Source organism: Mustela nivalis, assembly GCF_964662115.1.
Source record: "Mustela nivalis genome assembly, chromosome: 9".
NCBI classification, from domain to species: Eukaryota; Metazoa; Chordata; class Mammalia; order Carnivora; family Mustelidae; genus Mustela; species Mustela nivalis.
This window is the reverse complement of record NC_139028.1, coordinates 91,381,309-91,395,808: the sequence shown is the minus strand read 5'-3', so window position 1 is coordinate 91,395,808 and position 14,500 is coordinate 91,381,309. Positions and strand designations below refer to the sequence as shown.

The 14,500-nt window shown below is 38.0% G+C and overlaps 1 protein-coding gene across 12 annotated transcripts in view; it reads right to left on the bottom strand.

Annotated features, from left to right (window-relative positions):
- The window catches only part of HIPK3 (homeodomain interacting protein kinase 3), a 94,573-nt gene that overhangs the window by 62,027 nt on the left and 18,046 nt on the right, over positions 1-14,500 (bottom strand). For all 12 annotated transcript variants that reach the window (XM_082748889.1, XM_082748898.1, XM_082748893.1 and 9 more), the window contains exon 2: positions 113-1,211. In XM_082748889.1, the coding sequence (XP_082605015.1) occupies positions 113-1,211 (1,099 nt within the window). The remainder of the gene's footprint in view (positions 1-112; positions 1,212-14,500) is intronic.

Below are 14,500 nucleotides of genomic sequence, written 5' to 3'. Positions count from 1 at the left end.
TTGATTTCTTCATTTATCCACGCTGTCTTTCTCACCATGTACACACACAAAATTATTTCATTTAGCCAAAATTCAACATTTACTAAATAGCCAAAAAGTAGCTGTCACCTACCTGTAGTACCGAGACTGTAGGTATGTTGAACAAACAGTCTTTGATACATGACTGGCCGACCCAAAGTCTATCACCTTAACCCGGTATGGCTGCCGAACAGGATCCACCAACATAATATTCTCTGGTTTGAGGTCAGCATGAATTAAACCAAGACTTTTCAATTTTTTCAGTGCAGTGGCCACTTGCTGAAGAATTGGTCGAATTACTTTTAGTGGCAGGGGACTGAACTTGTTTTGTTTCAGAAAGTCATATAAGTTTTGTTCCAGCATCTCAAAGACTAAACAAGTATGGTTACGGTGCTGAAAGCATTCATAAGCTCGTACAAAGTTATATTCATCAGCATTTTCAGTACTGAGCCTTGCTAATATGCTCACTTCTATTTGACCTTGACGTGCATAAGAAGGGTGATTCTTCAAAATTTTGATTGCTACGATTTCATTTGTCCCTCTTTTCCAGCATTTGACTACCTGGCCAAAAGTGCCTCGACCAAGAAAATCAAGAACTTCATAAGTATTTTTCATGGAGCATAAGACTTCATGCTGTACTAACTGATAGTCACCCTCTCCAGAGGTACAATTCTGTTTGGTTCCTGTGGTAGCTGTCACAACTGTCACTGGATTTCCCATGTTGGTTTGCAACATTGCAGGAAGTATGGACAATTCATCGACAATCTGCATTGCGCTGCTATGATTATCCAACTCCTCACTCTTGCGCTTCAATCCACATCGCTGGGGGCCTTCGAGGAAATTTAACCTGTGTCGCCACGCCCCAATCGGAGATGCCTCCACTTGAGCTTGCTGCGCCTGAGCTGCTATGACCTTTGTAGCACCCGCAGTGTTTTTTAAAACAACAGCACTTGTCTGCAATGAAAAGTTGTGTCCTCGAGGTCTGTTAAATGGTATCTTTGTCTGAAAAACACTACCCTTCGTGGGAGGATGAGAATTTCCAACGTTTTTACCATTCACATAGGTCCGTGGATAGTTTCTTTCCTGGAATACACAACTGCTTGGCTCTACTTTGAGTTTCTTCACACTACAAAAGGCACTTGACTGAGTTTGATAAACATACGGTGGGTAGACCAAGACTTGTGAGGCCATACCTGGGGGGGAAGGGGGGAAAAAAGGACATATTAACTACAAGAATTTGTTTTTAATTTTAAATATCATGAAGAAAACCTTCAAGGGTCAAGTCCATAATTTGTAAAAATAATTAAACTCCATTAAGGTTTTTCCCCCTTGAATTAGATAAGTATTTCAGTTTCTCCATTTTAGCTAGTTAGTGCTTGCTACCTTGAGTATTGCATAAAAGCCTGGGAATAAAGAGTTGAGTGCATTCATTTAATCAAAAAATATTTACCAAGCAGTTGCAATCAAGAAGATATGCCCTAGGAACTGTACCAACCATTTTTCCCCCAAAAGGAAAAGTACAGATCCCTACACTATACATATTTGGCAAAGATAAAGCATTCTATCACCAAATTATCATTTATGAATCAATGACAATGACAGAAAATATCCACTACATAACTACAGTCACATTCTTTAAATCTAAAGCTCAAGAACTGCCTCAGAAAAAATACAATCAATTGTAAAAATAAGTACAGAAGCCAGATATAGGTCCCTTTGCACGATTTTCTCATAATGTCTTTTCCGCATCCAGCCCTGTATGCTTAAGCAGACATCTTTACATTCAGATTAACCTTCTTGTTGAAGACTTTCTTGGGACACACACTCGCCACTCATCCTTTAAGGCCAGAGTGGGGCATTTTGTGCTCTCATAAAAGTTTCTATGTTCTTCTAATTAGCATTCATGACATGACATGACATGACATGACATGACATTGTAATTGTCAGTATAACCATCAGTCTTTCATACTAGATCTGAAACAAAATTCCCAAGATACAGAGTTGGTATCCAAGAAATGAGAGCTGGTCAGATTAATTTTAAAATATTTCCACTCTGCAATTTAAAAATCTGTATTGTATTAACTGGGCAATCTCATGCTGTTTTAACAAATCAAATATTAATTCTCCAATTCAAAAACAACAGATTTCCATCACAACATGTAATACATACAATATTTAAAATAATGAGTCACCATCTTCTAAAGGACTTACCATGCAAAGCATTTTAACAAATGCTTTATTTATAATATTTTATTTTTTAAAAGATTTTGAGAGAGAGAGAGAGAAAAGAGAGAGCACGAGCAGGGGGAGGGGCAGAGGAAGAAGCAGATTCCGCACTGAGCAAGGAGCCCAAGGTAGGCTTGATCTCAGCACCCCAAGATCATGACCTGAGCTGAAGGCAGACGCTTAACTAACTAAGCCACCCAGGTGCCCCTGCAATATTTTGTTTAATCATATTAATGTCTTCCCAAATTGCTGTTAAGAAAACTAAAACTCAAAGGAACTAGCTAACTGGCCAAGGTCACAGAGCGGGGGTATAGTAAAAGGAACAGGTAAATACATTGCGCTTCAGATAAAAGGCATAAATTTTCAACTTCCTAAACACTTTTTTTAAGATTTTATTTTTAAGTAATCTCCACACCCAACACAGGGCTCAAACTCATAGCCTCCAGATCAAAAGTCATATGTTCTACCAACTAAATCAGCCAGATGCCCCCTAAACATTTCTTGTTAACTACTTACCACATTCCTAAGTTGACCTGGCTCCGTTAAGAAATGAGCAATAATACCTTAGTAGACAAATTAAAATTTGATGTTCAATGTGTAAGAGAAAAATCATAAATTGAAATGGTGGAGTTCCAAACCATTTCATCCACCATCAGAAGAAGGTTCAGTATTCCACCAATATATCTCCTTTTAATGAAGCAAAGCCACACTGTAAGTTCCTTCTAACCATACTGAACCCATCTAATTCACTTAACACTGTTTGTGAAGATCCCCAACCTTATCTTCAATAATTTAGCACTATCATGATTCTCATTTCAAATCACTTCTGTGACCCACACCCACAGAAAGAGATTCAAAGAGACAGATAATGAAACTCAGACAAAAATTTCAAAAACAGCTATTATAAATATATTTGTGGATTTAAAGAAAAGCTTGAACATAAATAGGAGACACATGAAAAGCATTTTTAAAATGGAACCGGTGAGCCTGGAAAACCGTGCATACCATACACAGACAGCAGAAAAGCAATTTGGCAATGTCTAACAAAACGGACATATAATCGGGCAACTCAGAGATAATAAAAGAATATTCATGCAGTACTGTGTAAACTCAGAGATAATAAAAGAATATTCATGCAGTACTGTGTAAAGAAACACAGTACTGGAAATAGCCTAAACACCCACTTGAAAGGCACTGGGTAAATAAATACACCGTGATACACAGACCAACTACAACCTTTAAAAAGAATGAAAACAGGGGCGCCTGGGTGGCTCAGTGGGTTAAGCCGCTGCCTTCGGCTCAGGTCATGATCTCAGGGTCCTGGGATCGAGTCCCGCATCGGGCTCTCTGCTCAGCAGGGAGCCTGCTTCCTCCTCTCTCTCTCTGCCCGCCTCTCTGCCTACTTGTGATCTCTGTCTGTCAAATAAATAAATAAAATCTTTAAAAAAAAAAAAAATGAAAACAGCCATCCAGGTGGCTCAGTAGGTTAAGCATACACCTTGATACACAGATCAACTAGAACCTTTAAAAAGATTGAAACAGCCACCCAGGTGGTTCAGTAGGTTAAGCGACCCACTCTTGGTTTCTGCTCAGACCGTGATCTCAGGGTCATGAGATATGGCCTGCATGGGGCTCTGTATTTAGCAGGGAGTCTGCTTGAGATTCTTTCTCTCCCCTCCCTCCCCTGACTTATGTGCATATGCACACCAACATGCTCTCTTTCTCCCCCCAACCTTTCTCTAAAATAAATAGATAAATCTTTTTTTAAAAAAAGAATGAAAACAATCTATCCTGTATGGACTGATTCCCATATTGTTATATGAAAAAACAAGATTCAGAAAAATGTGTACTACACAACAGATATTACTATGTGTAATAAAAAGAATTACATATGTATATAATTGCATATACACTGAATATCTGTACAAACATAAAGAAACTGTCAGTTCCTTTATCTTGGAGGAGAGTAACAGGATAGTGGGGGCATTGACAAAGATTTACTTTTCACTCTTTTTCACCACTTTAATTTTTGCTACATGCATGTATTGCCTGTTCAAAAATACGTCTTTGAATCATCTGAATCATTAAAATATATAAATTTCATATTTAGAAATGAAACAATACATCTGGGATTCACTTCAAAATAATAAAGAAGAGAAAATGGATGGGGATATGAATAAAATTAGATTAGCCATAAATCATTCATTACAGGAACTTAACAGTAAAAAGGGGTTCTACTTTTGAATATGTTTATTTACACCTTTCCTTAATAAAAAGTTAAATAAATAGATATATATATATTTAAAATTCTACCCAGAAAGATTTGGATTCAGGAAGTCTGTGGTACAGTCCAGGCATTTTTATGTGGATAAGCTCTCAAGGCCATTTCAACACACACTGACATCTGAGAAAAAAAGGTGATCTAGTCTATACAGAAACCCCAGAAAATTCAAGTTCTACCTATGCAGGGCCCTAAAGTCCGAAAAAATTGGGATGAAGTCCTAGGGAATAGAACCACATACCACTCTTGGCCAATCCATGCCATTTTATTTTAATTTTTTTTAAGATTTTGTTTATTTGTCAGACAGAGAGAGCACACACAAGTAGGAGAAGCAGCAAACAGAGAAGCAGGCTCCCTGCTGAGCAAGGAGTCCGATGCAGGATTCAACCCCAGATCCTGGGATCATGAAATGATCAGAAAGCAGATGCTTAACTGACTGAGCCACCCAGGAGTCCCAATCCATGCCATTTTAAATCAAAGTGTTATGTGGATGACAGCTGAGATTCAGGTAACTGACCTAGAGATCTTTAAGAATCTACAATTTCTGAATCCCTGCTGCTCTTATATTTTCTTTCCCAACATGCCAAGCTAGAAGGCAAACAATTAAGCCAAGGGCCCCAATCAAGGTCACCTAAAGGAAGCTTAGAAAATTACCCCCTCAGGGGCGCCTGGGTGGCTCAGTGGGTTGAGGCCTCTGCCTTCGGCTCGGGTCATGATCCCGGGGTCCTGGGATCGAGCCCCACATCGGGCTCTCTGCTCAGCGGGGAGCCCGCTTCCTCCTCTCTCTCTGCCTGCCTCTCTGCCTACTTGTGATCTCTGTCTGTCAAATAAATAAATAAAATCTTTAAAAAAAAAAGAAAGAAAATTACCCCCTCACCAACCACTGTGCTATATGGGGCCAATCTCAAAGGGGACTTTAGAAAATAAACACAGATAGGAATGTCACATAACATACACAGCACATAAGAAAGGGATGGGGCGATACTGGAGATAATGGTTATAAAAGACCACAAGGAAAGAACTCTAAATTACTAATTAACTTAGCTACTATGACTCCCTACCATATCCAGATATTAGGTCTTTCCTTCTACCAATCCTCCATCAGATAAACTCATGACCTGATAAGAGTATATATATTCTACTTGGAGTTTATGGATTTTAATGGTAAGCAGAGTACAGGAGCTGCTTAAGTCCATGGAGTCCAAAATACTGACTACCACTAGCCATAACGTTTTCTTCTTTTTTTCCCTTTTAGGCTTCCTGAGAAGGGAGGGAGAAAGCAAAAATAGAAATGCTTTACTATCTTATAGCCAATATAAAAATTCTGAATAATTCTGCCAAAGTTATACAAAGCCCATAGTAATTGGGTTCTTCTTTAAAATGTTTGTGACAGGGGTGCTTGGGTGGCTCAGTGGGTTAAAGCCTCTCCCTTTGGCTCGGGTCATGATCCCGGCACCCTGGGATCCAACCCCACATTGGGCTCCCTGCTTGGCGGGGAGGCTGCTTCCCACCCATCCCCCACCTGCCTCTCTGCCTACTTGTGATCTCTGTCATATAAATAAATAAAATCTTTTAAAAATAAAAAAATAAAATATTTATGACATCATAAATAGGTGAGTAAAGGCAATGATGCCTTGCTTTCGCCTTATTCAACTTTCTCCTAGTTGTTCAAATCTCCAGAACTTTTTCCTCTTCCAAAACTGAACTCTACCCGTTAAACAACTGTCCATTGCCCCTGTCCCCAGCCCCCAGTCCCTGGCAATCACCACTCTATGTTCTCTAAGATTTTAACTCTTCCAGGTATCCCGTATTATGAAATTATATAGGATTTGCTCTTTTATGACTGATTTCACTTAGCATAATGTATTCAAGGTTCATCCACGTTGCAGTACATGTCAGAATTTCCCTCCTATTTGAAACTAAATTATATTTCATTGTATGAATATGCCATATTTTGTATATTTGTTCAGCCACCAAAAGATATTTGGGGGCACCTGGCTGACTTAGTCAGTGGAACATGCAACCCTTGATCTTGGGGTTGTTGAGTGTGAGCTCCATATTGGGTATAGAGATTACTTAAAAATAAAATCTTTAGGGGTATCCAGGAGGTTCACTTGGCTAAGCATCTGACTCTTGATCTCAGCTCAGTCATGATCTCCAGGTCCTGAGATCAAGCCCCACACCAGGTTCTGCACTGAATGTGGGGCCTCCTTAAGATTCTCTTCCTCTCTCTCTCTAACTCATGTGCATGCTCTGTCTCAAAAAATAAATAAAATCTTAATTAAAAAAAAAAAAAGACATAGCGTTGCTTCCACTGCCTCCACCTTTTGACTACTATGAATAATACTGCTACGAACATGGATGTACAAATTTCTCTTCAAGACTCTTTCAATTTTGTATATATATCCACAAGTAGAATTACTGGATTATATAGACATTCTATTTTTAATTTGAGGAATCACTATACTATATCCCATAGCAACTATATCATTTTACATTTCAACCAGTAGTGCACAAGGTTACAATTTCTCTACATCCTCACTAACACTTGTTATTTTTTTCTTCTTTATGGGTGTGATATGGTATCTCACTGTGATTTTTAAATCTAATTCATCAATACTGGCTGTACTAACATCGAAAGCTTGACATCATCCGTAGCTATAACAAGTAAGTTTTCTACTTTTTCACTTGAGTTCTTGACAAATATTAAACATTACACTTTAAACTCTATAGGGGCGACTAAGCCAGTGGGTTAAGTCTCTACCTTCAGCTCAGGTCATGATCTCAGGGTCCTGGGATCAAGCCCCACTTCAGGCTTTCTGCTCAGCAGGGAGCCTGCTTTCCCCTCTCTCACTGCTTGCCTCTCTGCCTACTTGTGATCTCTCTGTGTCAAATAAATAAATAGAATATTTTTTTAAAAAACTAAACTCTATAGTTTAGCTAGGCATTGTCAGCTGGGCATTCCCAAATGACTACTGAATAATACCCAGTTTTCTCAGACTATCAATGGAAAGCACAGAAATCATTACATTACTAAAAGCATCAAGCTTTTTATTAAGATATAAATATGAATGTGATCAGCATTTCTAAAGATCAACAAGAAGAAACAAAAGAAAAAAAACAAGTAAAACTAAAATTTTTTTAACATAAGGGGAAGCTCAGGGCACTAAAAGATCATCTCAAAATAAACAGGGTTAAGACGGGCGCCTGGGTGGCTCAGTGGGTTAAGCCGCTGCCTTCGGCTAAGGTTATGATCTCAGGGTCCTGGGATCAAGACCCCGCATCGGGCTCTCTGCTCAGCAGGGAGCCTGCTTCCTCCTCTCTCTCTCTCTCTGCCTGCCTTTCTGCCTACTTGTGATCTCTCTCTGTCAAATAAATAAATAAAATCTTTTAAAAATAAATAAATAAATAAACAGGGTTAAAAACCCAAAGCATTTATAGTCAATATTCTATGATCAAAAAAATAATAATGATAACCACACAACAACCAATAAAAAAAGGCACCTCTATGCAAGTAACCTTAGGGAATATCTTCATTCAACTGGAAATAAGCAAATAGCTATGTTAGATCAAAATAAACTTTTGATTCTGTTTACATGAGAACCCTGCATTCAGAGTTCTCTTCTGAACACATCTATCGTTTCCAGAATCTATATTAAAATAAAGTAGACACAAGTGCAGTCCATTTTCAAAAATGAACTCATTACCAAACTCTGTAAAGGACAGAAGGATGGAACAGGAAATGAAAAATACAGTTAAGACTACTTTACCAGGTACAAAGTACCAATGTACCTTTAATCTGGTGTCCTCAAAACTAAAAGAGCTGGAGAATTATCCTATGTGAAAAGAGTAATGAGATGTTCTACACTGTTAGTGCAGTACTAAATTCACTAATTCAGTGTGTCTTTAGTCAAATTAGAAAACATACATTACAGATTTACAATTGCCTTTCAGCATGCTATAATCTGCACGAGATACAAAAAGGTTTAAAAGCACTAAGTAAAAATCATTGAGCATGCTAAAAAAAAAAAAAAACAACAACAACAACAAAGAAAATAACCACCACCTACCCCACATAAGCAGTCCCCTACTAGACCAAATCCCTATCATTCTTGTCTTTACCTGGATCCTTCTTTCTCTCCCTCACCTCAATTAAACCTCAAGATCTGACCTGCCCATGTCAAAACAGTACTTCACATTCTGGCCTCAAAATATTACCCATCTCTTCCTATGATCTACCATCTCTTTCTGATTATCTATTTCCCACTATACAAATTCACAATATCCTTTGCTAAATTCTAGTTCCTCTCCTTCTAGTACCTTAGATTCAAAATTAACATTTCTCTTATGTAACACAAAAGGTATTTTTAAAGATGCTTAGCAGCAAATGAATCCAAAACTCTTAATCTGAATTCTCTCAATCTTTTTCCTTTTTCCTTTTTCATCATACTTCAGGTATGATGAACTTCTAGGACGTGAAACACTTTAGCGGAGATAATATTCAAAAGCAAAACTTCTTCAGAGAAGTAAAAGCACTTGAAGGAAAGTGGTCTTCACCAAAGCATTTTTTATGTGAAAATCAGTAATTTAGTCGTTTCTAGAAAGGAGCTTTGTGCATCACTCTAATGACTTTCAACACTGCAAAATGCCTTTTTGAAAAAAAAAAAAACAGCATCAACCTAGTTCACCCAGCTAGTGGACCGAAGAAAAATCACACTGTTTCCTTTTTATATTTTTTAATTTATTAATTTATTTATTTGAGAGAATATGCATGCACACACATGCACTCAGGGGAAGGACAGAGGAAGAGGGAAAAAGAGAATTCGTAAGCAGGCTCCATCCCTAGTGTGAGGCAGATGCAGGCACAATCTCAGGACCTGAAATCATGACCTGAGCCAGTTACGAGCCAAAGGGAAGAGTCCATTGCTTAACCAACTGAGTCACCCAGGCACACCCAAATTATGCTATGTTTAAACTACTTTTGCATTCCTCACAAAGTCTAGAACAGAGCTAAATGAATAAAGCCTTGCTAGGGCCTCATATCATTTCAAACGTTTTTTAAAAAAATTTTATTTAAGTAATCTCTATACCCAATGTGAGGCTTGAACTCACAACCCCAAGATCAAGAGTCACATGCTCCACTGACTGCCAGCCAAGCACCCTTCAAGCTTATTTTTTTTTTTAATAAGATACTGCAAACATCAGTTTTATCACAACTTTTAAGTTTTGTACAAATGTCTGTCTTGATATCACAAAGTCTGACAAACACATCAAAGGAGACAGAATGAGGTCTTCAAAGTAATCTACTTTCATGTAAATAATAGATTATTCTAGCTTGATTTAGCCATAAAAATTTTGCTCTCATAAATATACCTAGGAAAAGGGTATACCTTGGAAATACATTTCAACTGAAAATTTGTCAACATTTCATGGAGTGGATAAAGGAGTATTTTTCTTAGGAATTTTATAACTGAAAGATAAAGGAGAAGAGTATTAAAAACAAATATTCCACTATTTTAATGACACAGTGACTGATGAAAGTCATGAACTGAACAATCTGTTATTGCAATGGTATATTTTTTTAATTAGTTATTTGAGAATAAGCACCAGGAGGAACAGAGGGAGAAGAATTTTTTTTTTTAAGATTTTATTTATTTATTTGACAGACAGAGATCACAAGTAGGCAGAGGCAGGTGGGGGGGGACAGGGCGGGGCGGGGGAGAGCAGGCACCCTGCTGAGCAGAGAGCCCAATGCCTGCTCCATTCCAGTACCCTGAGATCATGACTTGAGCAGAAGGCAAAGGTTTAACCCACTGAGCCACGCAGGTGCCCCACAAACTCCCCACTGAGCTATTATTTATTTGACACAGAGAGAGAGAGAGCAAGAGAAAGAGAGAGCACAAGCGTGAGGGAGCAAAAGAGGGAGAGGGAGAAGCAGACTCTCCACTGAGCAGGGAGCCTGATGCAGGGCTCAATCCCAGGGCTCTGGGATCATAACCTGAGCCAAAGGCATCAACCAACTAAACCACCCAAGCATCCATCTATAAATTATTTTTATTTGTAAATTCAAATTTGGGGTACTATTTTTTTAGATAATTGAGTTAATTTACCTAAAATTTAATCACTCCTGCCTTTTTTCTTTAACATGTACAAACTACAAAGATAAAGCACTTTATAAACTCTTTTATGTCTTGTATGGAACAGGTAACCATGTGTTCATTTCAGAACAGCAACCCACCTCACCCTACCCCACCCAAAAAGAGAGAAAGATCTTCACTGCTTTACTCTTTTTTAAGTCTCCAGTTAGTGACTTCCCAAATTTTTTTCATATAATAACCACCTATGAACTTATCATGAGAAGTTTACAGTGTTATATTTGTCCCTCATTAAAGAGTTTGACACCCACATGCTAATTATTCTCCAACTAAAGTGCCTTAATTTCCTTCAAGAAGATAAATATAAAAGGGAAGGAAATCTTCACCAATTATAAATATTTCTACCTTTCCACTCCAAAGAACATTAAAAGAATACACCTATAAATGTCTCACAACACAAAACATATCCTGGTCAGCCTAAATAGAGGTTTATGTTTTTATGCCTTTCAATTTAAAATTAATGTTATGTTTTTAAGAAATCATAAACCTCTGAAAGAAGAAATGCTTCTTTAAACAAGATAGAAAAAGATAAATACAACTTTATTAAAATCTAAAATTTGTATGCATTTATGAAATGATTCCAAACCAAAAATAAGCCACAGAAACAGAGAAGATACTGGCAACATACATAACAAAAGATCTGAAGAAATCATGTTGTATTTAGCAAAATTCAGTAGAAAAATTGATAAAAGATATAAATGAGCAATTCACAGAAAAGGAAATACATGCCAAAAGACATATTCCCAGTCTCACTAGCAATAAGGAAAACACTAATTAAAACTACAGTCAGATGCCATTTTATACCCATGAGACTGACAAAAAGGTAGAACAATACCCAATGTTAAAGAGTTGTAGGTCAACAGAGCTCTTATGGACTAAAGTAGTAGTCACTTTTGAGAGCAAAGCTGAAAATGGACTTAGTCCATCATCTAGCAATTGTTCCAGGTAGACATCCTGCCTACAGAAACTCACACACTTAAGTACAAAAAGATAAAAAACAAAACAAAACAAAAAAAAAAAACACGGGTAAAATAATGTTCACTGTTGCTCTGTATATAGTAGCAAAAATTTTGAAAAAACCTAATTGCCAAAGAATAAAGTATGGCTTTTTCATACAACACCCAATACAAATGTGGCATATACCACAATCATATGTTTAAGTACCACAAAAAAAGGAAAAACACACCAATTATAAGGGTGAGACACCACTGATTTTAAGATGTATCACAATTTCAAAAATGTCAGAATGTGAGGAAAATTGTATATATCAGAACTAACAACATGGAGCAAAATGAATTAAATGCAATTATGTATATGAACATGGATAAATCTCAAAACAACAATGCAGAACAAAAATAAGTTGCATAATTGCATTAACCTATATTTAAGAGTGAATAGCAGACAATCCTATACTGTACTTAGATATATTAAGTATGTGGTCAAAGTATAAAAATACACGTGGAAATGATAAACATGCTGGGCAGAAAGGGAAAAGCAGGGCCGTTAGCTACAGGACCTGTTTGATTTGATTCTATTACTTTCTATACTTTCACAGCCTACAATCACATTTTTAAAAAAATTTTTAATTAACATATAATGTATTGTTTCAGGAGTACAGGTCTGTGATTTATCAGTCTTACACAGTACACAGCGCTCACCATAGTACATACCCTCCTCAATGTCCATCACCAAGCCACCCCATGCCTCCCACCCGGCTCCACTCCAGCAACCCTCAGTTTGTTTCCTGAGATTAAGAGACTCTTATGGTTTGTCTCCCTCTCTGGTTTCATCTTGTTTCATATGTCCCTCCTTTCCCATATGGCCCTCAGTCTTGTTTCTCAAATTCCTCATATCACATTAACTTTTAAATGAAGAGGGAAAAAGTCTACCAGAGAACTGAAAAACCTCTCTGATTGTATTTGTTAAAGGAAAAGGAAAGAAAAACCCCACTTTAGGTATAATTTACTAGCATATTCAACAGCCATATACTGTATCAGGTTTTGGTTTTATTTTTTTTCAATTTTTCGTTCTATTCAAATCAAGTAAAGCCACTTACAAGCAGGAAGACACAGCAGTGAAGAAAACGTGTTTTTCCTTCAATGAGCTGCTTCTGGCAAAAGGCAAACACTTGTTTCCACATAACTACATTACTAACGAGGGCAGTAAAATAAGATGACATAAGATGTGCGAGACATGCAGGTAGCAAGGAGAATGGAAATGATTCAAATATGCTCGTGAGGGGCGCCTGGGTGGCTCAGTGGGTTAAAGCCTCTGCCTTTGGCTCGGGTCATGATCCCAGGGTTCTGAGATCGAGCCCCGCATCCGGCTCTCTGCTCAGCAGGGAGCCTGCTTCCCTCTCTCTCTGCCTGCCTCTCTGCCTACTTGTGATCTCGGTCTGTCAAATAAATAAATAAATAAAATCTTCAAATATGCTCCTGAAGAAGCATGAAAGGATTCAGTAAGTTAATCTACTATGAGCTAAATTTTGAAAGATCATGGGAAGAAATTTCCTATGTAGAAAAGAATAGTCCATGCAATACAAACCAATAGCATGTACAAAGGCAGAGACTAATGAAAATATGACATATTAGCTTTCTTTGGCTAGAAAAAAGGCCCACGAATTATGGCTGGCCAAATCTGACTCAGCCTATTTTTGTATGGTCCACAGCTAAGAATAGTTTTTACATTTCTAAAAGGTTATTTAAAAAAAAAAAAGTATGTAACAGAGACCATATGTGGCTTGCAAAACTCAACTATTTGCCATCTAGCCCTTGAAGAAAGTTCGCTACTTCCACGCTAGAATGTAACTTGCCAGGAGAGTGGGCCACTGGAGAAAAAGATGATCCCCAAGAAGAAAGACAACTATAAAAAGAAAAAGCACAGATCATAAAAAACCTGTCCTCCATGCTAAGAAGCTATAACGTGATGGGAGCCCTGGAAGGGTTTTAAACAGAAAATCAACATAATCATATCTATATTATAGAAAGATTACTCAGGCAAAGTTCTAAAAGATAAACTTGACAGAGACAATAATGGAAACAACAGCTGAAAAACTATTGTAGTAATCCAGGTTAACAGCCAATCAGAGCCTCAGCAAAGACAGTACAAGCAAAGGAATGAAACTGAGTACCAATTACCAATAGGTAGCTAGGAGGAAGAACTACAGAACGCAGAGAGGTGGGAAGAAAGGAAATGACACAAGACATTTCTGGCTTGTAAAAACTGATAGCCAAATGATAATAGAAAATATTTTGGGGGGTGGCTCAGTTGCTAAGCATCTGCCTTCAGCTCAGGTCATGATCTCAGAGTCCTGGGAAGGAGCCCCACATAGGGCTCCCTGCTCAGCGGGAATCCTGCTTCTCCCTCTCCCACTCCCCCTGCTTATGTTCCCTCTCTCACTGTCTCTCTCTCTCTGTCAAGTAAATAAAATTTTTAAAAAAAAATTTTTTAAAAACAGGAAAATTGGATTTTAGACATGATGAGTTTGAGGTGCCCTACAACACAGCCCAAGTTCCCCTATGTACAGATTCTTTTAGGAAGGCCTGTATGCAGGTAGTTGGGATGTTATCACCCCAGGGGGAAGGAGTGAAGGACATGAGGAGTAAGAAAGAAGGAAAAGCAATTCATAAAATTTACTATTTAGCAACAATCATAATCATTGATTCAAATAAGAATTATCTAGGGGCGCCTGGGTGGCTCAGTGGGTTGGGCCTCTGCCTTCGACTCAGGTCCTGATCTCAGCATCCTGGGATCAAGCCCCGCATTGGGTTCTCTGCCCAGCAGGGAGACTGGTTCCCCTGCCCCTGCCTGCCTCTCCACC